At 46.6% G+C, this 27,647-nt stretch overlaps 12 protein-coding genes and 1 non-coding gene across 13 annotated transcripts; 5 read left to right on the top strand and 8 right to left on the bottom strand.

Annotated features, from left to right (window-relative positions):
• Nucleotides 1–7: 7 nt before the first annotated feature.
• Nucleotides 8–1,763, bottom strand: V1513DRAFT_434932 (uncharacterized protein). The gene has a single exon (XM_066896534.1). The coding sequence runs from the start codon at nt 1,639–1,641 to the stop codon at nt 304–306; it is 1,338 nt and encodes a 445-aa protein (XP_066756451.1). The 5' UTR covers nt 1,642–1,763; the 3' UTR covers nt 8–303.
• A 306-nt stretch (nt 1,764–2,069) lies between these two features.
• Nucleotides 2,070–3,741, bottom strand: V1513DRAFT_434931 (uncharacterized protein). Its single transcript, XM_066896533.1, has one exon. It carries the CDS (start codon nt 3,644–3,646, stop codon nt 2,162–2,164), a length of 1,485 nt encoding a protein of 494 aa, XP_066756450.1. The 5' UTR covers nt 3,647–3,741; the 3' UTR covers nt 2,070–2,161.
• Nucleotides 3,742–4,813, bottom strand: V1513DRAFT_476576 (Imidazoleglycerol-phosphate dehydratase-domain-containing protein). Its single transcript, XM_066900209.1, has 2 exons — nt 4,367–4,813; nt 3,742–4,303 (listed from the first exon to the last, which is right to left on the bottom strand). The coding sequence occupies exons 1-2, from the start codon at nt 4,704–4,706 to the stop codon at nt 3,903–3,905; spliced, it is 741 nt and encodes a 246-aa protein (XP_066756449.1). The 5' UTR covers nt 4,707–4,813; the 3' UTR covers nt 3,742–3,902.
• A 566-nt stretch (nt 4,814–5,379) lies between these two features.
• On the bottom strand, nt 5,380–8,034 carry V1513DRAFT_434926 (heat shock protein 70 family). Its single transcript, XM_066896532.1, has 3 exons — nt 7,771–8,034; nt 7,655–7,713; nt 5,380–7,601 (listed from the first exon to the last, which is right to left on the bottom strand). The coding sequence occupies exons 1-3, from the start codon at nt 7,819–7,821 to the stop codon at nt 5,561–5,563; spliced, it is 2,151 nt and encodes a 716-aa protein (XP_066756448.1). The 5' UTR covers nt 7,822–8,034; the 3' UTR covers nt 5,380–5,560.
• A 343-nt stretch (nt 8,035–8,377) lies between these two features.
• V1513DRAFT_476574 (ergosterol biosynthesis ERG4/ERG24) lies at nt 8,378–10,018 on the bottom strand. Its single transcript, XM_066900208.1, has 3 exons — nt 9,560–10,018; nt 8,828–9,502; nt 8,378–8,772 (listed from the first exon to the last, which is right to left on the bottom strand). Exons 1-3 carry the CDS (start codon nt 9,906–9,908, stop codon nt 8,489–8,491), a joined length of 1,308 nt encoding a protein of 435 aa, XP_066756447.1. The 5' UTR covers nt 9,909–10,018; the 3' UTR covers nt 8,378–8,488.
• Nucleotides 10,019–10,241: 223 nt separating this feature from the next.
• On the bottom strand, nt 10,242–11,245 carry V1513DRAFT_434920 (KptA family-domain-containing protein). The gene has a single exon (XM_066896531.1). The coding sequence runs from the start codon at nt 11,147–11,149 to the stop codon at nt 10,379–10,381; it is 771 nt and encodes a 256-aa protein (XP_066756446.1). The 5' UTR covers nt 11,150–11,245; the 3' UTR covers nt 10,242–10,378.
• Nucleotides 11,246–11,497: 252 nt separating this feature from the next.
• On the top strand, nt 11,498–13,075 carry V1513DRAFT_372608 (kinase-like domain-containing protein; the record flags this gene model as incomplete). Its single annotated transcript, XM_066894782.1, has 8 exons — nt 11,498–11,549; nt 11,611–11,664; nt 11,727–11,742; nt 11,793–12,006; nt 12,054–12,105; nt 12,155–12,221; nt 12,281–12,333; nt 12,390–13,075. 8 exons carry the CDS (start codon nt 11,498–11,500, stop codon nt 13,073–13,075), a joined length of 1,194 nt encoding a protein of 397 aa, XP_066756445.1.
• Nucleotides 13,043–14,379, bottom strand: V1513DRAFT_434913 (uncharacterized protein). The gene is made up of 2 exons (XM_066896530.1): nt 13,782–14,379; nt 13,043–13,722 (listed from the first exon to the last, which is right to left on the bottom strand). The coding sequence occupies exons 1-2, from the start codon at nt 13,961–13,963 to the stop codon at nt 13,263–13,265; spliced, it is 642 nt and encodes a 213-aa protein (XP_066756444.1). The 5' UTR covers nt 13,964–14,379; the 3' UTR covers nt 13,043–13,262.
• A 127-nt stretch (nt 14,380–14,506) lies between these two features.
• On the top strand, nt 14,507–14,598 carry V1513DRAFT_t6. Its single transcript has one exon. It is a non-coding gene; the product is annotated as a tRNA-Arg (tRNA).
• A 1,093-nt stretch (nt 14,599–15,691) lies between these two features.
• On the top strand, nt 15,692–17,946 carry V1513DRAFT_422220 (kinase-like domain-containing protein; the record flags this gene model as incomplete). Its single annotated transcript, XM_066895971.1, has 2 exons — nt 15,692–15,915; nt 16,041–17,946. The coding sequence occupies 2 exons, from the start codon at nt 15,692–15,694 to the stop codon at nt 17,944–17,946; spliced, it is 2,130 nt and encodes a 709-aa protein (XP_066756443.1).
• Nucleotides 17,947–18,782: 836 nt separating this feature from the next.
• On the top strand, nt 18,783–19,934 carry V1513DRAFT_434906 (uncharacterized protein). Its single transcript, XM_066896529.1, has 5 exons — nt 18,783–19,258; nt 19,317–19,448; nt 19,506–19,539; nt 19,603–19,745; nt 19,803–19,934. The coding sequence occupies exons 1-5, from the start codon at nt 18,955–18,957 to the stop codon at nt 19,823–19,825; spliced, it is 636 nt and encodes a 211-aa protein (XP_066756442.1). The 5' UTR covers nt 18,783–18,954; the 3' UTR covers nt 19,826–19,934.
• V1513DRAFT_434902 (uncharacterized protein) lies at nt 19,872–21,883 on the bottom strand. The gene is made up of 5 exons (XM_066896528.1): nt 21,627–21,883; nt 21,489–21,560; nt 21,278–21,435; nt 20,187–21,221; nt 19,872–20,130 (listed from the first exon to the last, which is right to left on the bottom strand). The coding sequence occupies exons 1-5, from the start codon at nt 21,799–21,801 to the stop codon at nt 19,999–20,001; spliced, it is 1,572 nt and encodes a 523-aa protein (XP_066756441.1). The 5' UTR covers nt 21,802–21,883; the 3' UTR covers nt 19,872–19,998.
• Nucleotides 21,884–24,679: 2,796 nt separating this feature from the next.
• Nucleotides 24,680–27,647, top strand: V1513DRAFT_422216 (uncharacterized protein; the record flags this gene model as incomplete). The annotated part of the gene is made up of 2 exons (XM_066895970.1): nt 24,680–25,282; nt 25,335–27,647. The coding sequence occupies 2 exons, from the start codon at nt 24,680–24,682 to the stop codon at nt 27,645–27,647; spliced, it is 2,916 nt and encodes a 971-aa protein (XP_066756440.1).

Raw genomic sequence — 27,647 nt, 5'->3', positions numbered from 1 at the left:
ATTTAGTGTTATAGTAGGTGCATTCGAATCTCAAAATGGTTTCAAAATGGTCATTTAGGTTCCCTGAATATATATCTATACATATTTCATATAACAGTTTTCCGGCTCCCTCCGTTAAATGCAAATGAACAAAATAAACCACCGTGCATGACGTATTACATGAAACAAATAGATTCATAAAGGCATCGAAACTCCGTGAAATGTACTCCAAAGCAAAACAAGACAATATATAGTACACGATTTAGCGCAGCACTGGCTGCCGGTAGTCAGCAACTGTATCTATAGATTCTTCTTGGCCCTCACTCATTCATCTTCCTGTCCTGTGTCGTCAATTTCGACTTCTTCCTCATCGTCGTCAGTGTAATTCGTGTCCTCATAGCTCAACACCCTCCCGCCTACTCGGAGATCTTCCTCTGATACTTTGAACGACAACGACGCTCTGGCCTCCTTCAGTAGTACGTCGGACATAAATAGACAATTCCTTATACTGCCATTTATCGCCTGGGAAGCTTCCAACAAATCCTTTTCTTTCTGGACAAGCTCATCCAGTTCCAAAACAGACTGGCTCCCGGTACCTTTACTCCTCACAGAAGACCGCTTGGAGAACGGTCCAATTGTCATATCCTCATCATCTTCGTCGCCAGAGCTATCCGATCCTTCGTCGGATTCATCATCAATGCCACTATCCTCCGTTTCCGAAACGGAAAGATTGCCAATGTCAATCTCCACGCCTCCAATATTATGGCGCTGAATCCACCTCTTGAGTACTCTCAGTTCGCGACTCTGTCCCCGCATCTCACGCTCCAATGTCCGATTAATCGCCAGCAACGACGTATTTGAAATTTCCAGATCCAGTATTTTACGATTCGTCCTTGCAGCGTCAGTCTCAACTGGCGCAGCAGGCGGGGTATCACCATCGTCCATTGCAGTTGATGCCTCTGCTGAATCGACAACTGACAACGCGGAACTCTGGCTCGATGATGAATACGTCGGGCTCGAGGGACGAAAATGCGGTGTTGGTGTAAATACGGATATTGTCGATGTTGAGCTTCCCGAGCCTGATAAAGTCGTTCGGCGCGGTGACAGAACTTCCTCTTCACCGTTCGCGTAAACAAATTTCGATGGTGCATGGGTTGATGTGTGTGAATTTGGAAGGCCAATAGATGTCGAAACAGACGGTGATGATGAATGTGGTGTGAGAGTGGCTATGGAGGACCTTGTCCGCGACATACTGGTAGAAGTAGCAGTCGAGGAGGATGTAGATAAGCGACTACCACTCCGCGATGGGACACGCGTGTTACGTAGAGTCGGTGCATCCGACGGCGAGCTTGTCAGACCCTTTGTTTGCTCATTCGCATAGAAAAACTTTTTGTGATCTTGTGGAGTCTGCGACTGTCGATAACGAGGCGAACGGGTTGTGACTGTCGCCGGCAAATAAGATATTGTTGTGTGCGAAGGTTCCGGCTGAGATGCAAATGTAGATAAAGACAGCGCATTGGACGGAGCAGTGGCCTGTAGTTTGAGAGACGCGCTAGATTGTTTGTATGATAAGGCCGAGAGTTTTGGTTTGGTGGTGGTTGGCGCTGGTGCTTGACTCGCTCGCGAGGCACGGTTGGTACTGACTGTATTGCTGCTATACATTTATAATAGTAGTCTCATAATTGTCCAACCATATTTGAGAGATCCCCGAGCTTGGTGCGTCAGATAAGATAGAAAGTCACTGGGATACGATGGTTGTGCTATTATCGTTCTGTAAAGCACCCGAGTTCCAGACGAGTTTGTTTGGCGACTGACCCCGTAGTTTAGCTTTGTGAGCCGCGAACTCTACGCAAAGTTTCAGGGGTCTATTAGTCCGAATCGGAAATCATGTCATATGTTTTCTCTAATTACCTGAACTCTCGAAATTGATTTAACTAGAGAAATACGAGATTTTGTTTAGACCGACCATACTGGGAAAGGAACTACGTATGTCAGTAATTATCATTCCCGAGCGTCGAGGCAAAATATCCTCTTACAATTCACGTCCAATATTATTTAATGTTTTATGTTTACGATTAATAGTTAAGTAATTACCGAGGCATAGCATGTAACATTGCAAGCTATAATACAATAAATTCTAAACCTATATACATAGTTACTGAAGGCAGGGTCAAATATTTTCCTAAATCTTTTTCAGCCAAGTCATATGCGACCCAAAGACCATGTTCACCCTGCCATATTCATCCAAATCTTCATCCTGAATACAATCCTCGAGTACGTTTCTCAGCTCCTCAAGCATGCTGTCTTCCGCATGACGATCTAAATGCCAAAAGTTTGGATCCTCTTTCCACATACGCAGTATACTTCTTAAATCAACTCTCATACTGAAAGTTCTGCTGTGACTTTCTGGAGGCATCCTAAATAGACCAGATAACTCCCATAGGTGCTCCATGTTATACAATAAGCTCATCCAGTTTCCTTCCGAAACTGACGGAAGAAAACGCGCTCTATACTTTCCAAGTGTCTCTGCCATTCGAACTTGCCATACACCTGGCTTGACATCAGCGTCATCCGGCGCCAACTCGTTCCCAGAATTCACGGCACTTTCCATCATTGACTTGCGAACCGTCTGCTTCTCAAGATCACCCAACTGAAGCTGGATTCTCATCAACGCCTGTAGAGCGAATTTTGAATTTGGCTTTGTCCCGTAAGCCTCTCCAAATTCACGTGTGATCTGCAGCAACCGCTCATCTAATGCAGCCCGTTCAGCATCTGAAATATTTTGCAATCTTCGTCGCAGAGTAGTTTTCAGCTCTCTAAGTCTTTCCACAATTTTTGACCCTGGTGGATATTTTACCCCGGGAATCTTCCTTCCTGTACGGCTAAACCGTGGCATTATAGGGGTTTCGGGGGGCTGATGGAGCAGAGGATCATATAACCAATAAAACACTGCGTAGCCTTTATGCCGTAGCATACTATGAATCCACCGCAAGTGCTCTAGATTAGCGAAATAATGAAAGCATGATGTAAAGCTTATAGCGTTTAATTGGTTCTCGAAAGGCTGCATCTGGATTTGATCTGTAATTCGATTGAGCATTGCTGGGCTCGGCTGCATCACATTCGAGCGGTAGTTATTTCCGTAGAGGTTCACCATATGCTCAATTAAATCCCGCCCAATGTCATAATTGTCCACTCGTAATTTCTCAGTATTTGGCAATCCAGAAGTGGACAGAGCGTCAAATATTCCTCGACCAGTGCCGATTTGTATGTCCAATACATGACCTCTAGAGAACATTCGATCTAATATGATGGAAAAAACCGCAGGATCGTAGAACAAGTCATTGTCAGCAATATTAAACTCAATTGTCGGAGAGGTTTTGGGATCACTACTTATGGCAAGCAGAGATCTCGGTGGTTGGCTTGACTCTGCACTGTGAGATGTGCGATGAGACATGAGCACTTCGATCATCTTCCGTACAGACGGTCGATCGCTTTGCGAGGCTTCCAAATCATCTGGCCCTGGTAGCCCGTTTCCATTGGTGCTACACTGCCGTACAATAGTGTCTTGTAAACGTAGTCGTCGTCGGAAATTCGAGTTCGTGAATGCTGTGGATGTCGGGGCTCGTATATATGTCCGCTTCGATACCCGGACAAAATTAAAATTCATCGCATCGAAAAGGGTGTTTTCTGAATTTGGTTCTGCATGGAATGTGATAAGTAATGGCGTTCTATGTTTGTATATATATCTATATAGAGATATACACAACCATCAAACAAGAAAACTTGTAGTAAATCTGTCGTGCGGCTCAATCTCGGACAATCTGAGATTGATCTCCACCATGATTACACGAATTTAACGTGCCATTTACTGTAAAATTACAAAATTATACTGCATATTCAGAGCATCAAAAGTACAATTCGTTCTACAAAACTCCTTTTGTACTAGGCACCTCATTTCCTCCAGTCCGCGAAGTTGCCTCCTTGAGCGCCAGTGCCAGAGCCTTAAAAGCACTTTCAGCCCGATGATGATCGTTCTCTCCCCGTAAACAGTCTACATGGATTGTAATCCCCGCTCCCTGCGCAAAGCTCCTCAGGACATGAGGCAACATCTCACACGACAAGTCGCCAACCTTCTCGCGCTTCAAGCCGAGGTCGATGGTGGCATAGGGCCGAGATGACAGATCGACAACCACACGCGACAACGCTTCATCTAGAGGAGCATACGCAGTTCCAAATCGCTTGACACCAGCAATTTTACCAAGAGCTTGCTTGAATGCCAATCCGATTGCAATTGCGCAATCCTCGGTGGTGTGGTGGTCGTCAACTAAAATATATTTATTAGTCTGTGTGCCTACAACTCCGCAAGATACAAAACTTGTTGACGTACTGTGCAAATCGCCGTCACAATAGATATTCATACTCCATCCCGCATGCTTGGCGAGAGCGTGCAACATATGGTCGAAGAAACCGACGCCGGTATTCACAACGATCTCCTGCGATTGAGACCTTTGTGTAGCATGGGAGGCTTCTCCGACTTTCGTATTCCCGCTTGGGCTTTCGGACAAACCATTTGGCGTGGCACTCTTATCGGTCGTCTCAGTTGCTTTGTTCTCGAATGGTGGTAACTCGCCGCCGTCAAGCGAAATCTGAAGTCGAATCTTGGTCTCGTTGGTGTTGCGCACGATAGCAGCTTGCCGAAGTGGATAAGTGACCACAGGAGTAGTCATTGTGCTGAAATAGTCTAGTTCTCTATATGAAATACTCGTATGGTACGACTCCAAGGCGTAATGATTATTATAATACCGCGATGAGGTTTGCGAAATTTGGCACCTTTTGGCCCAGCCTCCACATTTCTTCGACAACTTGTAGGGTTGTAATCAGCACAAATGGGACCTCCAACTTGAGAACTTAGGGTTCTTGTATTCACATACTACAAATGATCCTCCCGGGGCTTTATGAAATATTTTTTTTTTGTCGAACGACTAATCGCGAACTGAATATCGCAACATATGAGGTATGTTTCCGCCGTCGACAATCACCAGGTGGAATCGTCAGGACTTTAATGATGAGTCTCAAATGCATAGTTCAACTGAATTGCTATGTTGAAAATCTATCCATCAAGTCTTTCGCTCCTATCTGACAAATTTAAGTCCTTGTCGGTTCATCCTGCGTGTGTCATATGTAGTACAAAATATCTTAATGGCGAGATGCTAATATTCTTTATGCAGGTTTTTTGCAATTACGGTAATGAGCAGGTTTTTTGCAATTACGGTAATGAGCTTTCTGTGCTTCAGGGAAACTATATGAAAATTGGACACGAAGGGCACCTATCGACGGACATGTACAATAACGATTTATTTCTTAGTGAACATAGTTGGGTTTAAGGCATTTGATGTTTTACCTATGAGTACAAGCAGTCGAGTGTGAAATTAGACCATTATTTAGCCGTACTGATGAACACTGCAGATAGATATTATGTAGCATCTTACTATATATCCCTCCCAAGATCAACACACAAATTGTATAACAGAAAATTACACGGATTAATACATGCCATTTATAATAAAAAATTCAAATTATTTTAATCCACATCCTTCATCTCCGAGTCAACAACTGGCTCTTCCACAGTTGGCTCACCATCCACCTGCATGCCCTCGCCTTCGCCTTCCTTTTCCTCCTTCTCCTTCTGCGCAGCGGCGAAAGCTGCAGCTGCGGCCGCCTCCTTCTCCTCCTGGATTCGTCGCTGTTCCTCATCGCGTTTTCGCTGCTCAGCTTCACGCTTCTCCTGCTCAGCCTGGAAATATCTTCCCTTGATAACCCCACCGACGGCGTTAAGTTCATCATACTTGGCAATGTATTGTGACTTGGTGGCATCCTCACCCTCGTCGTAAAGCCAGTCCTCGGCGGCGTCGAGCATAGTCCTGAACTTCGACTTCTCCTCCTCGCTTGCGAAGTCAGCATACCTGTCGTCAATCTTTCCGCGCATGTCATAGATGTACTCCTCAAGAGCATTTTTGCGGTCCTCAGTGTCAGCCACATGCTTGTCATCTTCAACCATCTGGTTCTCCTTCTCGATAAGACCCTGCTTGATGGACTGGTCGAGAGCAGTAGTACCGTGAATGATAGCAAGGGTGTCCTTTCGAACCCACTTCTTAACAGATCGGCTTTTCGGTGGCTGCGACGATTCCTTGCCTTCTTCACCCTCCTTCTTAGGCTCTTCAATAGGCTCATCAACGATCTCCTCGACAGCGGTGTATGCACTGTCAATAGTAACAAGACCAGAGTGGTCGGTTCTCAATCTGATCTTAACAGCAGGAGCGTCACCCTTCTCAGTAGGCTTAGCACCCTTAATGGTCCACTTGCCAATCCACGGGTTCACAGCGCCGGGAAGTGCATCAGGGTAGGTATACCGAGCTTCGATATCGAAAGTATCGTCGCGGAAGAGTGTAATGATCTTAGTAGAGGGGACAACGTTGCCGTGAGGGAAGACCTCTAATTCGGACAGGTCCTCGCCTTCAACAGGCTCCCACTGGAAGGTGACGGAGTACTGGTTGACATCTTCGAACTTATAGGGCCGAACTCGGAGAGTAGGGGAATGGGACGCGCAAACAAAGGCACATCCACGAGCGATGGCTTCGTCCTGGTTAAGAGTGAAAGAAAGCGGCTTGCCGACAAACTTGGAAATTGTGTCCTTGATGGCAGGGACACGAGTACAACCACCGATGAGCTCAACAGAATCAATCTCCTCCAATGAAAGCTTCGATTCCTTGATAGCTGTCTCGAGAGGAACGACGAGACGATCGAGAAGGGGCTTGACCAATTCCTCCAACTCGCTTCGGTTGAGCACGGAAGACACATCAACATCGTTCATGACAGACTCAATGTTCAATGGAGCAGTGGCATTCGCCGATAAAATCTTCTTGAGACGCTCGGTCTGAGTCAACACACGCGAGTATGCCTTGAGGTTCTCGTGGACATCGATCTTGTATTTCTCTTTGAACTGTTCGGCGAAGAACTCTGTGAGAGCATGATCAAACTCACGGCCACCAAAGTGAACATCGTAGGCGGACGCAAGAACCTTAAGCTCACCCTGTTTAAAAGCGACAACGGATACGTTGTAAGAAGAGTGACCAATATCGACAAATACAACATTCTTAGTCTGGCCTTCAGGGAATGTTCGGAAAACACCATATGAGATTGCAGCAGCAGTGGTCTCATTTACTAGTCTTACTGGGTTCAAGCTAGCAATATGGCCGGCGTCAATGAGCGCCCTACGCTGAGCATCTGTGTACCATCCTGGAACGGCAAGTACGACGTCTGTGACTGGCATCTTGATCTCGGCCTGCGTGATCGCTTTGACTTTAGAAAGATACATCGCCATGAGCTGCGTCGCGGTGAAAGCAGTCTGTTCTCCTTGATACCAGACCTTCACACCAATTGTGCCGTTGATGTCGACAAGCTCACCGGGAATGAACTGCTTTTCGTACTGGACTTCAGGGTCAGATAGCGAGCGACCGACGATTCGTTTCAGCGATCCGATTGTGTTCTTCAAGTTGGTGATCTCTTGAGTCTTTGCACTCTCACCAATGAAACGACTTTTAGGGCCAAACGCAACCAGAGATCTGTAGTTGAATTAGCATTGACTAGCCTAGCAGGCTATAGAACAGATACATACGGGGTCGAGCGGTTCGAGACCTCGTTAACAATGACGTCTATTCCTCTATTTCTGGCGACCTATGCATAGATTAGTATCATGTCTTTACATGTTAATTATCATTGACGAATGCATACCGCAACAACAGTGTTTGCGTTACCAATATCAATGCCAACTGATCCGCTCATATTGTATGCGTTCGATATATTTGGTTGCAAAAAAAAATTGGGATCTATGAATCTATGCGAGAGAAAATCAAAACACCGAGAAACACAATTGGTAAATTGTCGTATATACAGGTGCACTTGCTGAAATACCCGATATCTATAGAGAAGAGTAGATAAGTAGCTCTTTCTGTTCAGGTCTGGCTTTCGAAGTATCGTGAAGATTTTATTCACTTTACCCAAATTCTTGATTTTTCACTGCGTCAGCGATGCGCTGGAAATTTCCATGAGGTAACAAAGCCTGCCAATGTTTGCCATATACTGCACAATTTCAATGCATTTATGGTATTAGTGCACATTGATTTAGCCATTTGAAAATGCGATTTATATGAAACAGCGAAATTTGAGTATGTGGTGGCGTTGGTGCGGCGGGGCAGAAACGCTGTTCTGACCCCCCGGAGCCAACTCCAGAACACTCCCGAATCTTCCAGGGCCTTCTAATATGAGCGAAGACAGCAGCAATGTTTTCCAAGATCTGTTACAGTGATATTGATAGTAGTTCCCTCTTTGGGTAATTGTTGATCGAATTGTCTACTCATTCTATTAGATTGCTGCATTGATACTGGGCTGATTCTTCTACTACATTCATTGTTTGCAAAACCATGAAGCTGACAATGCTAATACAAGCCCATCAATACAGGTAAGGAATAATCTTCCATCGAACAATCCGCTTGTACTCCTTCCAGTCGTCGCCATACTTCTCGCTGCATTTAGCCTCATCTCTTGACTCACGGTGAATCAAAAGAATTGCAAAATAAAGACTGTAGTAATACGTAATGGGAGTATTGAAACCTGTCACCGCACACCACGCAATCGACATGAGCCAGTCACCAAAATAGTTGATGTGTCGGGTAATACCCCACCATCCGCTGATGAGCAGTTTGCTCCCTGACTTGGTCTCAATATACTTGAGATCTGTGAAAAAGTTAGCTTCAATTGCATACGTGCCAAGGAGAAATTGTAAACTTACGTGCAACAGAGGGGTCTCCACTTCTGAATGCATTCTTCTCAGAGTTGGAGGATCGGAAAATGTAGTATCCGATCGCCTTCAAGGCAACAACACCAGCAATGCCAAGCCATCCCAGGTTGACAGGGTGCTGAGCCAAAAATCTAGTCTGAAGTGTATACGTGAAGGGCACTAGCGCGAGGTCGCCAAAGGCAAGCATGAATCCGAAGCCATCAGTCGTAACGTCAATCATGGTAAGATTCTTGGCTTCAAGGATAGCACTGTCGATTATGTAGATGAACTGGAAAACGTTGGCAAGGATCATTGAGTCGGAGATATAACCGAACTTTCTGTACTGGAGATGAGCTTCCGCAGCATTGATGATGGCCCATAAGAACATGCCAGGCCGCAGTTCGCAGAATAACTTGATATCGAACATGCCGATGCGGGGATTAAGCTCACGACCGATGAACCAGTCGAAGATTGGCTTTCCGGTGTTGCCTCCATACGCCAGGATAGTCTTGGGATTACCAAAGGACTTCAAGTAGACAAAGAAGGCCAACACGAAGGAGAACCCGATAGAAGCGGTGATAAGACCCAAAAGGTGGTCAGCAACGAATACGAGCTCTGGAAGCTCGCCGTGGGTGATAAAACCCCGAGCAATCAAAACAGCAAGCACGACCAGGAAACAGTTGAGGGCTAGAAGAATTGTTAAAGGAAGCTCATGCTTTGACTTTCGCAACACATTTCACGCACAGTTCATCTTGTACTTCAAGTGTGTGCCATCACGTAAAGTAGTGCCGTCCACTACTCGGCCAGGGACGATATAGAACAATCCGACCAGCCCGAAGAACCATAAAAGATAGCCTTCCAATGCGCAGAGGTCAATCGCCTTCGCTCCAGGCACTGCATCCAGAGCATAATACAAAACGTATATTAAAGTCGGAAGTCCAATTGTAATTCCGAGCGCTCCAGGAACACCACTGAAATCTTCGTTAGTGGTCTTGGGATTCAGCTCTCGCCCTACTTCGACAGGTGGAGTCTCCCCTGCGGACAAAACCTCAGATTGGTCCAACAGTGGCTCGGAAGTCTCGACTGCAGACATCGCACTAAACAGAACTGGTAGATATCAATCGAGTAGACTCAATTGACTGCTGTTCTTTACTTATATTAGAGGCAGGAGGCTGATTTCGACAATCAATATTTACTGCTGATAAAAAAGACCAGGGGAAGTCGTATTCGTGTTCATCGACGCTCGTTGACAATTTGCACTTTGGGTTAGGGCCTGTACAGTCCTCGGGCAGCCGTATTCGCGCCGTATTCGGTTATGCAATAGATAACGGTCATACCTACGCATTATTTTTAATTAACCTAAGACAGCACTCAGATTAGCTACTATTTCGGCTTACGGGCTAGATTATCTGCACGAATCGCACCATTCATTAGCACAAGAATATATTAGAGTCCGTTCAAATAGCAAACTCTTTCTCTCTACTCCACATATGTGGCGATTGCCTCGTTAGACAACGTAACAAGGCCCCTTACATACCCCAATGGCTTGTCTTTTTTATGACCTTATAGCAGACTGTCACCGTTTTTGTTCACGACCTTGCTAAAGTATTGAGGGGGAAGTACGCCATCCTTCCCGTCAGTTAATATAACCCCATTGTCAGACTTGTAAAACCTAATCCCGTCTTCTATAGCCTTCTTCATGTCGATGTATATATACACATTCGAATTCGCCCGCATTCCGCTAATGACGCGAGTTTCTCCTGGAAGACCAGCTGCCAAATGGATGTGGTTCCGTTTCATCTTTGATAGCCCTTGACTCTTTATAGCTTTATTCCATACTTCCATGTATGTTCCGTGGATCGCTACTGGACATGATTCCGGGTCCGTTATTGGTTCCAGCTCGAGTTCTGTGACTGCGAACGAGTGTCCTTGATTGGCCCGGATCCACCAACCGGTAGGATCATCTAGATTCAAGGTTTCTTGACCATCAAGTCGTCTATGCTCTAATTTAAACCGATTCTTGGAATTCGAGTCGACAACACGCCGAACGTCTGCGAATTTGATGCCCTTAAGCCGTGGGTGGTTCAATAGCTGCATGACGTTCATGTATCCGTCTGGTTGTATTGGTAGCTTCTCTTTTGCTGGTCCATGCCGAAGAATATATGATAGCGACTTGCTGAGCTTGACGTCCGCTGATTCTGGTGTACGAGGCTGACGTGTACGAGCGTGAGACATAGTGTGTTGCTCCATTGTTCGTAAAAGTATAGTATATTGTGAGATCGATATTAACGGTGTGATCCGACGAGAAAAGTGGCAGCAATAGACGCTAAGCATTCACGAATAGTCTTTTGAATGCGATCAACCTCTGTGCAAACGATTATGAGGTCATTCGGGCAATCTGGAATGAAATAATAATTGAGCTTCGAGAACCAAGAATTCGCGTATTTGGGTTCTTCATGAAGGATTCAGCCGCACGACGAGTCGCCGTTTTAACTCCCGTGACATAACTTACCGAATTTTGATTCTCTGATAGACACTTTCATAGTGCCTCTTAAATTCGTCTTCACATATCAACAACGTATTCATGTAACCATACTGCAATCTGCCATGTCCTCTTCAACAGCACAGGAAGCAAAACGAACGACCACGGAGGTTGTAATACCGTCACCAATACCGGATCTAATGACGATAACAAACAAATCGATTAATGTTTCGCTATACAAAGGCTTTCTAGGTACGCCACTAATTTTAGATAGGGATTTCGTTCATCTATTTACAATGACGGACTTTTACAGGCTCTTCAATATCCGTAAACCAATTTGACAAATTGAATCGCTTAGGCGAAGGAAGTAGGTATTTTAGTTAGCTAGGAACCGCAGGAAGGACGAGAATAAGAGTTAACAGACAATAGCTTACGGAGTCGTTCAGTACGTTCAGGCTAATGAATAATTGAACATGTCTTATTAACTCTGTCAAGCCGCGCCAAAGATCGACGAACAAATGAAATAGTAGCACTAAAAGCCGTTCGAATCTTTGCAAACGAGAAACGCGATGGTATACCAAACACTGCGCTGCGTGAAATCTCATTACTGAAGTCACTGCGCCACCGCAATGTTATTCGAGTTTTGGAAGTCGCAGTCGGCGAGACGCAGTTGGATGAGGTATACATGGTTATGGAATATGCTGAACATGTATGTATGAAACACAAACAATGTGAATGGTGTTGACGCCTTTGCAGGATTTGGCAGATCTAATTGACTATTCCCATGCGAAATTTTCTGTCAGTGAGGGTATGATTTCTCATATAGCGCATTCCTCCAATGACTAACTTTCGGTTAGTAAAATGTCTTATAAAACAACTTTTAGAAGGACTAGAGTATATCCACAAGAGTGGAATCATCCACAGGTAGCTGACATTTGGACTGTGCGGCTTGAAGACTAAAATGCTAAGAGAAATATACCAAGGGACATAAAAATGTCGAATCTGCTTCTTACAGCTCGAGGTATTTTAAAAATCGGTATGCCATTCTAATCGTTTAATATGATGCAAATTTCGTCGACTAACATAGTTTAGCCGATTTTGGCCTAGCTCGCTCCCACACTGATCGTCCTATGACGCCGGGAGTCGTGACTATTTGGTACCGCAGCCCAGAGCTTCTGTTTGGCACTAAAAACTATACGTCTGCGGTCGACCTCTGGTCTGCAGGGTGCATTATGGGAGAGCTTACTTGTCGCAAACCGTTATTGCCTGGTGAATCTGAGAAGCAGCAGATTGATTTAATCGTCGACCTACTTGGCGCGCCAAATGAGCGGATTTGGCCTGGTTTCAGGACACTTCCCCTAGCTCGTAATTTTCGGTTACATGACCTACGACCGAATACGCTAGATAGAGTATTACGAGGCCAGTCAAAAGCCACGATTGAGTTGGTGAACGATTTGTTGACGTATGACCCCGATAAACGGATTACTGCGAAGGAGGCACTGCAGCACGAATACTTTGAAGAGAGGCCCAGAGCTTTGGACCCGGGTTTACTGCCCACGTTCCCAGAGTTCCGCAGCTTCAGTAACGCCAGCAATCGGCATGGTTCAAATAGACAGGAAGACAAGAGCGATGACAGTGAGGCTGAACCTCCTAATCTTGTTCGAGATAAACGGAAGCCTAAGAGAAACTACGCCTTCGAAATTGATGAGAACGAGCTATTGCTTCCGCTTAATGGTCATGATGAGAAGCGACGGAATAGAAAGACGACAAAACGATAGATAAACGACAATAAATATTAATTACATTGCTCCTGACACCGAGTGAGAATCGATTGATTAAGTGATCCTGCTATACCCATACAGAGTGCACTTGTCATACAATTAGGTTCAAATTATTTCCGCGTTCAGCAGTTCAACATCATATTTGGCAACATATTTATAATACCGACTATTTCGTGCATATTGGCTAATACGTACTGGTACGACGCATTGGCGCGTCAACACTAGGTCTGGAGACATTTGTCGGGAGTAACGCATACTGCTGAACAGTCTTCAAACCAACCAAAATCGTCAACACTAACAACCCCAGAGTGATAATCCATGATCCAGTCGCGGCGCCCCAGGACAAGCCTAACTTCCAATTCTGATTCTTTAAATGCGGATCTGTCCGCAGCAAATGCACAACGGCAGCCATGGCGATGATTTGGACACAGACAATGAAAAAGAGTAATAGCGAAATCATGTGCCATCCGGATTCCCGCTTCTGTCTTGAGCTGAAGATTAATGTTACGTATGAGATGACGGTAGGGCCCAGGATGACCAACGACAGCCACATCATGAACGACGTTGTGCGCCAGATGTTGCAGAATTCACGATCCCCATTGACGCATTCTAACTCAGGGAATCGGCTGCATGATTGTGTTACTCTGTGGATCCAATCAGCAAAGGTATTCCAACGTCAGATCCATCCTATTGATCAACTCACGATGAACATTTCTCGTGCAGGCCGTAAGTTATTCTGAATGGCTCTCCGTTCTCGTCTTCGGGGTAGAATTTTGCATTTAGCCAGTGGGGAGTGGCGATAGAAGCGACTGTCAGTGTGATAGAAATCGCGATAGTTAGGAATGAAAAGAGGTAAAATATCAGAAGTCGATCTAGAGTTCGCATCTTACTGATCTCTATACTGCAAATTGATACCAATCTAAAATGGTCGCAGTGCGAACTCCTCCGCGAGATAAGAAAATTCTAGCGATTTCGGTTGTCTGACGGGTGATATACATTGTCCAGGTCAAGAAAAAAAAAACGCGGTTTGATCTCGCGCGAGCATTTTGCCTGACTGGCGACCGACGTCATATGTCATATGTCATGATTCAAACTCCCAACTGCAGATCCCCATGAAGGACAGAACGTGTCTCCCAAGAAGGTTAATTACCGCAGCCAAGAACTTAAAAAGATGCCTATCTGAAAATAATTCGAATTTTTGTCGTCTTTTAATTATATAGAGTCTACGAAACTAAAGCACATAATATGCTTTTATGTTAAGACTTATTTGCCGCTCTGTGTAGTGCTTATGGCATAATGGTTTCATTGCAAGTACATTTCTGCTCGATCTGTTGCTGCATTTGGTGCCATCTATGCTAATGGTGATTGTATACCCTAACCCTGTACTCTGTGCCCAAGGAGTGGCGCAAGTTACAGTTATTATATGACGGTGTTGTGGCGCAATGGTGAGCGCATCGGATTTCGGTGAAGAATGCCTTGACATCTTCCGGAGGTTGCAGGTTCGAGTCCTGTCAACATCGTATTCCTTTTTTCATTTTTGCTGTATCTGGATGCTTAGTCAGCAATATGCTGTCAGTATTAATCGTTGTAGTATTACAACTCAATACGTACTGACACACCGCCGGTTGCGCTTATTATATTCTGCAGCTTACGGACGATTGAGGCGATTCGAGAACGGACAATGAAAACAGTATTTAACAATTGTTCGACGAGTTCATCTAGAAAACATCCGGAGCAACTTCCTAGTCAAAATCAAGTGGGACCTTGTATAGGAAGTCATCGCGCAAGCGAGACAATTACTGCCGTCCACGAACCCTAACAATGAGGGTTGGGGTTTAGAACTTTATTGACACTCCCCGTTGCATCGGACTTTAAGCGATATCGAAATCACCGATGGCCGCGCTAGATATGATCAGTAGAATGATTGAAGTATAGGGCATTATTTAGTGATATCACTGGCTGCAGCTTGTTGGTTGGCTGTTCGCCTGGATAATGCGAAATATGATGCTATCTATGGTGCTATCTATCTACGAGACATAACACTGCATATGCCGGACTCCAAGACATATGATGTAATAATGTCAGTGCCGTTATATGTCCCCACCATAATTGCACTCACTCTTTATTGTGTTATTTTGTGTATTTAACTATTATCCAGAATATATATTTGTTCTGTAATACAGTATCTAATTTCATCCAATTCGTCTAGATGCTTTGCACAACGCAATAACTGGTTGTCCAAACAGACTAGCAACCAATGAAGATGACCTTAGTTCCCGCATATCTGCGCCGGCACTAGTCAATTGCGCCACAATTTTAAACCTCTTCTGTTCCTGCTAATGGTAGGAACATCTACCATTTAATTGTCCGCCACTTTCCACCCAAAAAGTGTTTGCGACTAGTAGTAGATTTCTGCCTAGCTTCATCGGTACTTCTTGCCAGACCCGTTATTTTGGCAGAATGATGAACTCGAACGCCATCGTAGTCGAACTTCCCACCCCGCCGCCAGCTTCTAGCATCACGCAGCTTCTAGCATCACGAAACTCGACTTGTTCACTTACTTTTCTTGCGCGCTGCCATCCATAGAATATTAGATCTTCACATCGCCAGCTCATGGCCTCGGCCCCGACCGCTACCACCGCGCAGCTGCCTACTCATCTTCCTCCACGGCAGTCCCTCGCTCGCCAGCCCAGCCAATCTTTTCTTCCGTCGTTTGCCATCGCCTCCGTCTCGGTCTCCGTCCACTCGGCGTCCGCTGCGATTACCACAACACCCAATTGCACGAGCGTGGAACCTGGCAACTACTGCGATCCTTCCCCCGCCCCCCAACGTCTTCGGTATGTCATTATCGCTCGTTTTGTCCGATTATGTGCAGCATATTGGCGCATTTTATCAGCCTCCGCCAATTGTGCACTCTCTACTCTTCTGAATCAAATTTATAGCTTACACACTAGTCTCATAGGTCACTACTAGCATCCGATATGATGGCACATCCTGCTGGGTTTCAAATCTCAAACTCGGCGACGCCGCCTTCATCTATGGCTGCGCCGTCATCAACGCAACAATCCTCTTCATCCAACAGTGCTGTCCACAACCATAGACTGCCGCCTACGCTAGTCCCTGGTATGCAGAGACCTTTCGCGACCCCGCTACAGATGCCCGGTATGACTTCGACTTCCATCTTACCCTCCTACTCCTCAGTTTCTATTGCATCCACTTCACCGTCAACCTCCGGGACTCGTGCTATTCCAGCAAACAACAAGGGCACATCCTCTCGTGATGTGTCCGTCTCATCCAATGCATCTACGTCGTCCGATTCCGCTTCAACCAACGACGAAGAAGCGGTCGAAGATTACTGCAAAGGCGGATACCACCCTGTTGCCATCGGCGAGACATTCAAAAACGGTAGATATACGATCGTTCGCAAGCTAGGCTGGGGCCATTTCTCCACTGTCTGGCTTGCCCGAGACTTTGTCACAAACCGGCACGTTGCGCTAAAGGTCGTCCGGTCAGCCTCTCACTACACTGAAACTGCCCTTGATGAAATTAAGCTGTTAGAGAAAATAGTCAGCGCAAACCCATCCCATCCCGGCCGTGCACACGTCGTGTCGCTATTAGATTCATTCGAACACGTCGGTCCTAACGGTACGCACGTTTGCATGGTGTTTGAGGTCTTGGGAGAGAATTTGCTTGGTCTCATTCGACGATTTCACCATCGCGGCGTGCCCATCGGACTTGTCAAGCAGATTACGAAGCAGGTGCTACTAGGTCTCGACTACATGCACCGAGAATGCGGAATAATTCACACAGATCTGAAGCCTGAGAACGTGTTGATCGAAATCGGTGATGTGGAGGAGATTGTCAGGATAGTTGAGCAGGAAGAAGCTAATAAGCGGAAAGAGCGGGAGGAAGAACATGCACGGCGACGACAGAATAAAGCGAATGGTGGTGACCGTGTGGGACGACGGTCGCGACGACAGACACTGATTACTGGGTCGCAGCCATTGCCCTCGCCTTTGGCTACGTCGTATAATGGCGGTTCGTACTTTGATAGCTTGGTCATGTCGCCGATAAACCCGAAGATTTCGAGTTCTGCAGGCAGTCACAGTCACATGTATGGCAACGATGACGAGGATCATGCCAGGAAGAAGGAGAGGGAGAAGATCGCCGCGGCACTTGAAGACGGCATGTCGACAATCTCGCTGTCGAAAGAATCATCAAGCTCGAATGTCTCTGCAGTGTCGTCATCCTCTATGCATACGCCCCAGTTGGATGAGCTTGTCAAGGTCAAGATCGCCGATCTCGGTAATGCTTGCTGGGTCTCCCACCACTTCACAAATGATATCCAGACTCGACAGTACCGTTCTCCTGAAGTTATACTAGGCGCACGTTGGGGTGCTAGCACCGACATCTGGTCAATGGCATGCATGGTGTTCGAACTTATCACAGGTGACTATTTGTTTGATCCGCAAAACGGCAGCAAGTATTCCAAAGACGACGACCATACTGCTCAGATTATTGAGCTACTTGGGCGCTTCCCGCGACATCTCGCGATGGGTGGAAAATGGAGTCAGGAATTTTTCAATAGAAAGGGGGAACTGCGGAATATTCACAAGCTGCGCGCTTGGGCTCTACCGGACGTCTTGCACGATAAGTATCACCACGACACGCTTGACTCGCAGAGGGTCTCGGAGTTTATGCTTCCAATGCTGGAGCTAAATCCGGAAAAGAGAGCAGACGCGGGCGGCATGTCGAACCATGATTGGCTTGCCGATGCTGCCGGTCTGCAGAACGTGCGAATCGATCGTGAAGTTGGTGCTCAAGGCACTGACATCGAAGGTTGGGCATTTGAAGTTCGACAGCATTAGTCGAATGATTGCATTAGATTGTTTTAGATATGCTTCGGATTTTTCTCACTGGTTTTGCTCTGCGTACATTTTGGAACGCGCTTTGTGCGTGTGGATTTTGTGAATTAGGGCGTGTTATTTTGTCATTGAACTTCATCATCAGGTACGTACATATGTAAGCGCTTTATTCGTGCTTATGGAGCTGATCTGTTTTAGGCTTTTTGTGTGCTCAAATTCTTAATCTCTCTTTACTTTGCGTTATTGCTTTTCGTCAAAGTAATAATGGAGTACATATTATCTCCTTCCTTATAAGATTTGGCACTTTATTCATGCGTTTCCTCAACCAATCACTTCATATTTGTTCTTCAAAGTCATTCTGTACCATAGCCACCAAGTTATTCTTTGCTTTGTTTTTTAATTTCTAAGCTAGTTATTTGAGTTAGACGGTGTGCGTTTTGTATTGCCGAAAATTTATTCTGTACTGAGAGGAGACAGTTTTGTTGTGAGAGATGGCAGTTGTATTTATGTATTGGTTGCCGGTCGGTTTTTGAGCAGGAAGGTGCGCGCGTGTCGTTTACATAATACAAGTACGATTTTGACATTTATCAGTTGTATTCGTTGAGGGAGATGGTTTGTGGATCTGGATTGAACGGAATTACGTCAACAGATGGTGTTTTATGTACCAAGGTGTTGTTCGGTATTTCGCGAGTCGTACTTCAGTCGTGCTCTAGTGAGACAGATTAGTTGCGGAATGTACTGCGCTGCTGATTAATGAATACATACACATTTCTGTGATCATTAATAGTTGTTTAATATTGTAATGTATATCGGTGGACTAATAAGACCGCCAAATTTAGGTATGCACAGGACCGAGAGCTAAAAACCGCACAAGGCTGTGTTCTGTGCTCCGTCTTAGCCGCGCGTAACCTCCCACGCATGTCTCTTAATCATATTCACCACAACCACTTACCGATTACCCCTATTAGCCCCGGATTCAGTTGACGACATAAGCCGCGGCGTTCGAAACTCATGTTTAAATCGCTATCCAGCAAAAAGTCTACACCGGCTTCATCATCCTCGAGCTTACCCCTCTCGAACACCGGATCACCCGCACCGTCAGATGCAACGTCCGCAACGCTTGGTGATACTGACGGCGCGAAGCCGTCGGAGTTGCTGATTGAGGCTTCACGAAGAAATAATGTTGATTTGCTACAGGAGGTGTTGGGGATATCTGATGACGGGCGTGCGAAGCCTGGGGCTGCGGAGATCATAAATACCTCTTTTGATTCGCTGGGGAATTCGCCGTTACATGTCGCGGCGATAAATGGATCCGGTAAAAGTTTTTGTCACAGATAAGACGGGCCGTGTAAAATGGCTAATTGCGATATTAGATGAATGTTTGGATGTACTATTGGATGTCGAGGGCGTCGAGGTTGATCCCATCAATATAATGGAGGGGAATACGCCGCTGCATTTCGCGGTGATGTATGCTGAGGAGGAGCCGGAGCATGCAATTGCGATAGGTATGATTTGTGTGGCAATTTGGAGCTTGGCCGGCTGTTGACGGTGGCGTCGTATAGTGGAGATGCTTATCGATGCTGGCTCTGATCCAAGGTACGTAGAGTTGAGCTCTCAGTGCTGCCGGCAACGATTGATTAGGACTTACTGTCTACGCAGAATACGGAATAAGCAAAAAGACAAGCCGATTGATCTTGTTTTGCCAACGAATCCCGAACTACGGAAAATACTACAAGGTGCAGAGATGGCAATATTGATGGGAAATACCGCCGAGGATCAGGAGGAGGAACAGGACGTCGAAGGTAAGACCCAATGCTGTTAACACGATTTTGAAGCTTGACTGATAGGCGGATTGACAGATTCCGGATCGGAGTCCGACTAAGCGCTGGCAAGTGCCATGACGAGGTTTTGTATCACGTGTGAGCCTGTAATTTGACAATCCGTATATTATAGTGATGTTACAATAGATTTTGCTATAAGTACAACCTTGTCCACCTACAGATACATATACCTCAGTTCAATACCAATTCACTAATATACATAGGTTATTCGCGCCTACCACGCCGAACGAGCTCCGCGCTTGTGTTGGTTTCTTTTTCGCTCCGTGCATAACGGACATATCCATTCTCCTTTCGGCGGTCTTTTCATATTTACGCAACCCAAATGATACCATTCGATTTTGCAATTCTAAACCAAATTAGCTCAAAATCCATAATTTTGATCCCGTCGCCATTCGAATATACCTTATCATCGCAGGCAATCATATCTCCATACGAGACATCATCGCATATGCAATACGTCTTCTGACGCGACTTCAGCCTTTTGAACTTTTCCTGTTCTTCAAACTCTTTCTCAGCCTTGCGCTTCAGAGAGTCTTGCTGTCCCCGTTTCTTCTTATATAGCTCATCTATGATAGCCTGCCTGACGTCCTTGCGTTTCTCTGCACCCGAAGGTTTTTGTGACGGTCTCTTCAAATGCTGCCCTGACAATACAGTATCTTTTGGCAGAGACTGAGGGGAGCTGGCACCGACTCTATGTCGCAAAGCTCTTACCTCCGTAAATATACTCTCAGGAACTTTCTTGATAGATGACTTCAATGGTAATCTCGAGACTGCTCTAGGATTTTCAGCCGTAATGTTCCTGGCCCTCTTTGTTGATACTCTCAGTCCTCGCTTAGACTCTTTCACGACCTGCTCAGTTTCTTCCTTTCTGCGCTGGCGGTGCTGTGGCTCACGTCTCGGACTTCCTCGATATTCAGGAACAAACTTTTCTGGTTGACGACGTCGGGAATGTCGAATGTTTAGGCTTGACTCTCTCAAAGCTGCCGGTGGTTGCTTACTCTCCCTCAATCGTTCACGTGTGGAAACGGCTGGCGGTGGCTGACCTGGTTGCACATGGCGTGCCCGTCTTAATGCAGATAATGATGAGGTCTCAGCTTCCTGCTGCTGTGTTCTGTTTGAATCTGTCGTAGAATCGCCTAGTTGTCGACGTGGAGCCTGAAGTCGAAGCTTTTTAACTGGCTTGAGTGACGACGTAGCTTGAGCTTCAGATACCGGCTTCCCCCGCCCAATTTTTTTCACATATGCAGACTGTTTGTGACGAGAATCGAAGCTTGCTGTCACACCGCCATCCAATGTGTTAACCTCCGACAACTCGGCAGAAGTGCCTGCTTTAACTTTAGAAGATTTTGTCGAGACTATTTTCGATGTAATAGGAACCTGTGCTGCTTTCTCCATTTTAATGATCTCGGTATCTAGCTTTTTGTAATGCCGCCGTAACTGAATCACACATCAAGTTAACCAGTAATTTGCCCAGAACAATTTTATCGACGTACCACCTGTAGCATTCTAACTGCTTCACGAAGAGATTCTCTACGGTCACTCAGAATCGTTGTTGTATCGACATCTTTTATTCGTGAGAACGTTTCCTTGATTGTGCCGTATTGGTCGCCGTTTACCGCGTCGGTGAGCAATTCAAGGTCGTTTGCTGCAGCTAATATTGTCTATTAGCATAGACGTACAATAAATCTGCGAAGTATGACTTGCCCGTATATTTCTGCGCTAGAGAAGTCATCAAATTCAGCGATCTTCTGATGTCACTGGGAAGATGATCGGTAACTACATAACAACAGTTACTACTGGCACGCCCTACACTGATACCGAGCATATGGACACAATACTAACCGGAAATGTAATAGGAGTATATTGCGAACGCGTCATCGACAGTATCCTCTGTGTTTGCAGCAGTAACCTTCGCGTCGTGAATTTGTTCCCTCGTCACATCCCCATCCGACGCGACTGTGTTACCGCTTTGCAGACGAGCATACGCGTTCGCGACAAGATTACGTCTGTTGACCATTATTATACTTGCCACGCGCCTGATAACAGTGGAATCGCCGGTCGCAGGAAAATCAGAGGAGTATTCTGAGCATGTGTTTTTGATGCCAACGACACGGCCACTAGCCCTAAACTCACTCGGTTGTGAGATGTTTTACATCGCTCTCACCTCCAAACTTTATTTTGAATCTCCAATCGATCGACTGACCAAGTTATCAATCGCCACCAGACATGCCACAATTTTTGGTCTTTGCTTACTGAGAGCCAGAGATATATATTTTCGGAAGCACACAATATGACAATTGCCACGCCGATTGATGAGGCTGTAAAGCAGGCCATAATTAAGAATATTCGATCGCAATCGCCACAGCAGGCCGCAACGCTGTCGATATCAGACGTATCGTCTACAGAGCCACGACCACAAGTTTCTTCGGTAGCTAGAGTGCAGGAAAAGAAGCGAGCATTACAAGAAGAGCATGATATGTTACATAAGAAGAGAATAAGGGAGATTGAAGTCGAGGAGGGGAAGATTAAGCGACAGATTATGGATTTAAAACTTGAGAAGAATGTTATGGCGAATATTTTGCAGCACATTAAGTCGAACAGAGGAAATCTAGTTGCTAGGTGAAGCGGTTGGGGCTGAGAATGGGGTAGATGGCCAAGTCACTGATGCTGGATGTGCCCAATACGGCAAAGTTTCAAATTGGTGAAAATCGCTGGGCTCGCATGCATACAGCGTTATCACCCAATGCGGAAAGACCGTTGCTCTCGACCTTGAAAATGCCTATCTAAAGTTCGGATTTGATTCTGGCATTGTATGTACAGTAAGGTTGGCTTTCAATTCCACATCTTTGTCGATAGCCGACGGCGGTCGTGATCATGAATGCACTTTGAAATGTCCTCTGTGTGCGTCGATCGGAACACCGGAGCATTTATCACTGGACCCATTCGAGGCGCCGACACGTCAGGAACAACGCAGGGTCGTCGTTGCTCCCGGAAATTGGAGGTCGGCACCGCTGCTGGTGCCGCACCTGACTACGCCGAGAAGAGCACAGCAGGTCTAAGGCAATCACATAGCTACGCTGCCTGGAGTAACTGCTGGCAACTTCGTATAATTTGTGTCTGATCTTCGGTGCTCTTTGTTGGTTTTCAGGTTACTTGTATATTTGGAAGTTTGTTTGAAAGTTTTTGAAAATTGGTTGAAAGTTTGGTTTGCGGTGATTCCTTTGGTAACAAAATTGAGGTATATGGATGATAGAATATATGAAGTTAATATTCAATATTTTTCAAAATAATTAATTTAATAGGCGCTGCGGCATGATTTCGTTTGGATTGGGATGACGGTCTTGTGATTCATGCATTTCCAGCGGCATACAATATGTCAAGTCGGTCCTCATGTCGTCTTACCTGCGGCCCCCATACCAAATCTCTCACGTAGAGCTTTCCTGTACACATCATGTATCAACCGCTGAGTGTGTCAAAATGAAGGCGTACCAGCAGCTATATGTAGTCAGAGTTCTTGGTCCGCTGTGACTTCCAATTCCTCGCATGAAGCGATTGTTTTCTACGGGATCATATTTACAAAGAGCCGCTGCAACGTAAGCATGACAGTCAGGTGTGTTCGCGATCGTTGAGGCCAACGGGTCCTGTACAAATACACACTCATCAATGATAATCACGTATACATGCTATCCTGAGCTCACTGATACTGTCCAAGCACAATGGCGACTCTCCGTCCTTGGTGCCCAAGCATAAAACAAGACATTTAGAGCTGTAGATCGTACACGGAGCAAAAAGCGCATTGAAGACGGCGTTATCCAAGAACAGCTCATGACGCGAAGGTAGTGAACGCGATCTTGAACACGTCGCGTGCCTGACAGCTAAAGTCATTAGAGCAATGGACCGACAATCCAAGCAGGGAAAGGCTTCGTTGATAAAAACAGTTCCATCCCTAAAGATAATAATGAGAATTCGCATTCCTATTCCGTAATCCTATGTCCTTCTTCAGATGTCATCTCCATGTCGAGATACAGTAGCAAGTCTGAGTAATTGAAATGTCTCGTGGACAATTTGGATGGCTGTCTGACGAGCCGTGTACGCAACTCTTGGTGTACTTCTCTACGACGGATGACAGCCGCCATAATGGCTTTTTAATGCGACAATACCCCGAAAGACATAAATTGACAGCTTTCCCATTCACGAATAAATTACACACTCTCCAAGCAAGAAATTTTGCCTGATCGGGAATAATCAACTGTATAAACCAGCAAATCCAGCCGGTAACAAGGTCAAGGGCTAGAAATGGTTTCAGGGTCAGGGTTTCCTCAAACGTTCAATTTGAATGTCTCTCTCGCATGCTTTTGCTGCGACTCTTCGATCGTTTTGGCATCCCTTCCTCAGCAGTCGCCTTCAGCACACTCGTACTTGCCTGATTCGTCTTCACTAATCGGGTCCGATACTCTATTGACTATTCCGACATTTTCTTGCAATAACCCCTGCATCCGTCGCGTTTCTTTGTATCCAAACGACGCTACAAGTTCTAAATTCAGCTTATAATCATGTCGCACTCTCCTTCGCTTTCTTTCGGTCCTGAGTGGTATGATCCATTTCAATTGCATTCATTTTGACTATTTTACTGTCATATACTGCATTCAGCACGTTGACATGCGTGGACGCGCACGCACTTGCACGAACCAGGCCCTCGGCGCATGGTGTGGGAGAATATTTTTCTTGGTTAGGAAGAACGCGAAACATGATCGCAACCGGCGTACGCTCGCAAAAATCTAGTTATCATACAATGTCACTTCTACTCTCTGCAGTTCATTCAATTTATTGTCTTTTTAATGAGAGAATGCTTAATTGTGACTCGTAGCATGTACTAACAACCGTCGCTGTACAGGATGCGTCCGAAACCAACTCACTCGAACAGCAGCACGTCTGTACACTCCTCCGCACAATCGCTGTTTACAGGGACGATCGGTCCGAGCACGACGACATCGACGAGCTCCTCCAAGCCGAAACTAGCCAAATACCCAACCTGGTCTGCAGTATCGTCCATCCGTCACGAATCATCGCCCATCATTCCCACGACATCAACCATATCTGGGACAACAGTGGTGTCGAGTCCGCGATCGCAGCAGCTCCATCAGGATGAGAATGGACCTGACATCTCTTCGTCCCCAAAATTTGAATTTGCGGGTGCGACGACGGTCGATGACACGGCTCCCGTGATTCCCCATAATGAGAATGGGAAGCGGTATTCGCGGCAGGAACTGCTGGATGTGTGGTCCCAGATGAAGGCTCGTGGACTTCTGAACAAATCTGCCCCTGCTAATTTCCCGTCTCTGCCTACGGTAGGGACGGGGGCTGCCAAGGCGCGATCCCTATTGGGATCTGTTGCTGGCGGCAGGGCCGGAGAAGGGAGCATGGAATATGAGAAGTTTTTTGCGAGGACGTTAGTGCCCCCAGAACTGTATCCAGACACTGGCTTGAGTGAGACTGACGTGAGTGTAATTTTGCTTGTCACAGTTTTGGAGCCCGCTAACGGAAATACAGTCTCAAAAATCTCCTTCGCCGCCGGCGGAGATTCCGCTATCTTTCAATGATCTTCACGGCGAGCTCGAGGCGCGGTCTTCAAGTCCATTCTTGCACACGCCATTGCTCCCCGTCAGCGGAGGCACCAGCTCAAACAGCGTGCGCTCTGCATCGGCGCATTTTCCGATTCCTGCCCTGGATGAAATTCCGGCATCGATCCCGTCTTCATCACTGCAGAATCAGCCTTTATCGGACTCGATCCTTTCTCCACTTGCCAGTCTCTCACTTTCGCTCCCGGAGTACGCTTCCCCGTTTAACCAGCCAGTGAGCTCGACCTGGAGTCCATTTAGCGGTACTCGGACTTCGCAGCACGCGCAGCTTCAACCACAGCCGCAGCAACTCGACCGCGACCCGTTTATGCCCTCAATTTTTGGCGCGACAGACGATCGATTCTCTCCGATCCCGATTCACCACCAGGCATTCCCGCAACAACAGCAATTCCCACCACCTCCACCAGGCCTCAGTCTTCCACCGATCCTTGTGCCGGCGCCTCTGATTCAGTGGGTATATCTCGACAACAGTGGTGTCGTGCAAGGTCCATTCCCTGGTCCGATGATGCACGACTGGTACTTGAACCAGTGGTTGTCGCCGGATTTGAAGATCAAACGAGTGGAGGAGAATGAGTACTATACGCTGGCGGAGTTTACAGGGCTGGTTGGCAATGAGATTGATCCGTTTATGGTGCCGTTGCCGCCGGTTGATCTGGATATGCAGCAGCAGTTCCAGCAACAGCATCCGACACTGGAGCAAACACAGGATACTGCGGAAGAGCGGGCTAACGAAGATACGGAGGTTCAATTTCGTGGGGACGAGCCTGTGAAGCCGGAAGACGAGAAACGAGCGGTAGTGCCGGAGCCTATTACGGCCCCGATATCACAGTCTGAGCTGATTGCCCAGGAGCCGGAGCCAGACGAGCCAACTCCAGTGCCATCTCCCGAACAGGAATCAATCAACGTGCACGAATTAAAGGCCGAGCCTCCGAAGCAGCAGGAAGTAGGCTGGGATGTCCCTGCTATGGTCGACAATTCATGGGGCGCGCCAGAGGTCGACAATTGGACCGTTACGTCAGGTGCCGCATCGCCTTCCAAGCCTTCGTCAACATCCGCTGTTAGTGGCAAGCACAAGTTGCAGCCGTTGCCCCCCGCGCCAACCCTCCTCACAAAACTTGGCGGAGAGTCAGTTTCTTCTGCAGCGACGCCGTCGCCTACAACACATACCTCCGTGCCCATCGCACCGTGGGCCAAGAGCGCGACGGAGAAAAAGATTAAAACGCAGTCACTCAAAGAAATCGAAGAACGTGAGGCGCGCGTCAAGCAACTTCAAGAACAGCGAGTTCAGCAACAGCAACAACGACTTCTTCAACGCAAAGCTGCTGAGATCGATTTAACAAATGGAAACATTGTCACGGATGATTTGAGCGGGAACAGCGGTAACATTCCACCTGGATTGCCACGGTCCGCGACGTGGGCCAAGACTGTAAATGTCCCTAGTGTGAAGAAAACATTGGCGCAGATTCAGAAGGAGGAGGAAGATGCTAGACAGCGCAAGGCTGCTACCGCTGTGGCTAATACAAACACGATGCCGGGAGTTATGACTGCACAGGGTAGAAAGTACGCGGAGATTATGTCGTCGAAACCTGGAACACCTGTTAGCGTGAGCAGAACAATTACTGGAACAGTTAACTCGTTTTCTGGCGGTGCATGGACGACGATTGGACCTGGTGGTAAAAAAGCGGGTACAGAGACGTCAACCACGACTGCTCCCATAACTACTATTCGCCGGACTGTGTCTACGCCAGTCAACACTGTGGCTGCGTCGCGCAAGGCTGGAGTCGTGAGGCCATCCGTTTCGGCAGACGAATTTTTTAAGTGGTGCCGTTCGACGCTCCAAGGCGTTAATTCCGGTGTCAACGCGGAGGAGTTGTTGACAATGCTACTGTCGCTTCCCTTGGCTGGCCCGGAGACAGTCGAAATCATAGCCGACACAGTCTACGCAAACTCAACAACGATGGACGGCCGGCGATTCGCTGAGGAATTTGTCAAACGACGAAAAGCAGTCGAGGGCAGCACCGAGGTTCTGGTCGCTCTAGCGAACGCGTCCGGTGATGGCGCTATAAAATCCAAAACCGACGACAAGGCAAGCGAAGGGTGGAACGAGGTCTTAGTCAAAGGCAACGCAAAAGCACTCAAGGCTGTTAGTACGCCTGATGGTGCGAATGGGGGGTGGAATAGTGCTTTTAAAGTGGTTGGTACCAAGAAGAAGGGAAAACGTTAG

This window comes from Lipomyces chichibuensis (assembly GCF_038497645.1).
Source record: "Lipomyces chichibuensis strain CBS 12929 unplaced genomic scaffold V1513scaffold_1, whole genome shotgun sequence".
Taxonomy (NCBI): domain Eukaryota; kingdom Fungi; phylum Ascomycota; class Lipomycetes; order Lipomycetales; family Lipomycetaceae; genus Lipomyces; species Lipomyces chichibuensis.
Note: the sequence above shows the minus strand (reverse complement) of the source record. Positions and strands in the feature narration are given on the sequence as shown.

Bases quoted from the DNA above. Each gene is read 5' to 3' on its own strand.
- V1513DRAFT_434932 (XM_066896534.1), bottom strand. From the start codon at position 1,641: ATGTATAGCAGCAATACAGTCAGTACCAACCGTGCCTCGCGAGCGAGT.
- V1513DRAFT_434931 (XM_066896533.1), bottom strand. From the start codon at position 3,646: ATGAATTTTAATTTTGTCCGGGTATCGAAGCGGACATATATACGAGCC.
- V1513DRAFT_476576 (XM_066900209.1), bottom strand. From the start codon at position 4,706: ATGACTACTCCTGTGGTCACTTATCCACTTCGGCAAGCTGCTATCGTG. The intron at 4,304-4,366 runs GTACGTCAACAA...AATATATTTTAG, and splicing joins TTGTGACGGCGATTTGCACA to TTGACGACCACCACACCACC.
- V1513DRAFT_434926 (XM_066896532.1), bottom strand. From the start codon at position 7,821: ATGAGCGGATCAGTTGGCATTGATATTGGTAACGCAAACACTGTTGTT. The intron at 7,714-7,770 runs GTATGCATTCGT...ATCTATGCATAG, and splicing joins ACGCAAACACTGTTGTTGCG to GTCGCCAGAAATAGAGGAAT. The intron at 7,602-7,654 runs GTATGTATCTGT...ATTCAACTACAG, and splicing joins GTCTCGAACCGCTCGACCCC to ATCTCTGGTTGCGTTTGGCC.
- V1513DRAFT_476574 (XM_066900208.1), bottom strand. From the start codon at position 9,908: ATGTCTGCAGTCGAGACTTCCGAGCCACTGTTGGACCAATCTGAGGTT. The intron at 9,503-9,559 runs GTGCGTGAAATG...CAATTCTTCTAG, and splicing joins CTTGAAGTACAAGATGAACT to CCCTCAACTGTTTCCTGGTC. The intron at 8,773-8,827 runs GTAAGTTTACAA...ACTTTTTCACAG, and splicing joins TGGAGACCCCTCTGTTGCAC to ATCTCAAGTATATTGAGACC.
- V1513DRAFT_434920 (XM_066896531.1), bottom strand. From the start codon at position 11,149: ATGCTTAGCGTCTATTGCTGCCACTTTTCTCGTCGGATCACACCGTTA.
- V1513DRAFT_434913 (XM_066896530.1), bottom strand. From the start codon at position 13,963: ATGCGAACTCTAGATCGACTTCTGATATTTTACCTCTTTTCATTCCTA. The intron at 13,723-13,781 runs GTGAGTTGATCA...TTGGATCCACAG, and splicing joins CTGCACGAGAAATGTTCATC to AGTAACACAATCATGCAGCC.
- V1513DRAFT_434906 (XM_066896529.1), top strand. From the start codon at position 18,955: ATGTTTAAATCGCTATCCAGCAAAAAGTCTACACCGGCTTCATCATCC. The intron at 19,259-19,316 runs GTAAAAGTTTTT...TTGCGATATTAG, and splicing joins CGCGGCGATAAATGGATCCG to ATGAATGTTTGGATGTACTA. The intron at 19,746-19,802 runs GTAAGACCCAAT...GCGGATTGACAG, and splicing joins GGAGGAACAGGACGTCGAAG to ATTCCGGATCGGAGTCCGAC.
- V1513DRAFT_434902 (XM_066896528.1), bottom strand. From the start codon at position 21,801: ATGGTCAACAGACGTAATCTTGTCGCGAACGCGTATGCTCGTCTGCAA. The intron at 21,436-21,488 runs GCAAGTCATACT...AGACAATATTAG, and splicing joins TCTAGCGCAGAAATATACGG to CTGCAGCAAACGACCTTGAA. The intron at 21,222-21,277 runs GTACGTCGATAA...TGTGTGATTCAG, and splicing joins CAGTTAGAATGCTACAGGTG to TTACGGCGGCATTACAAAAA.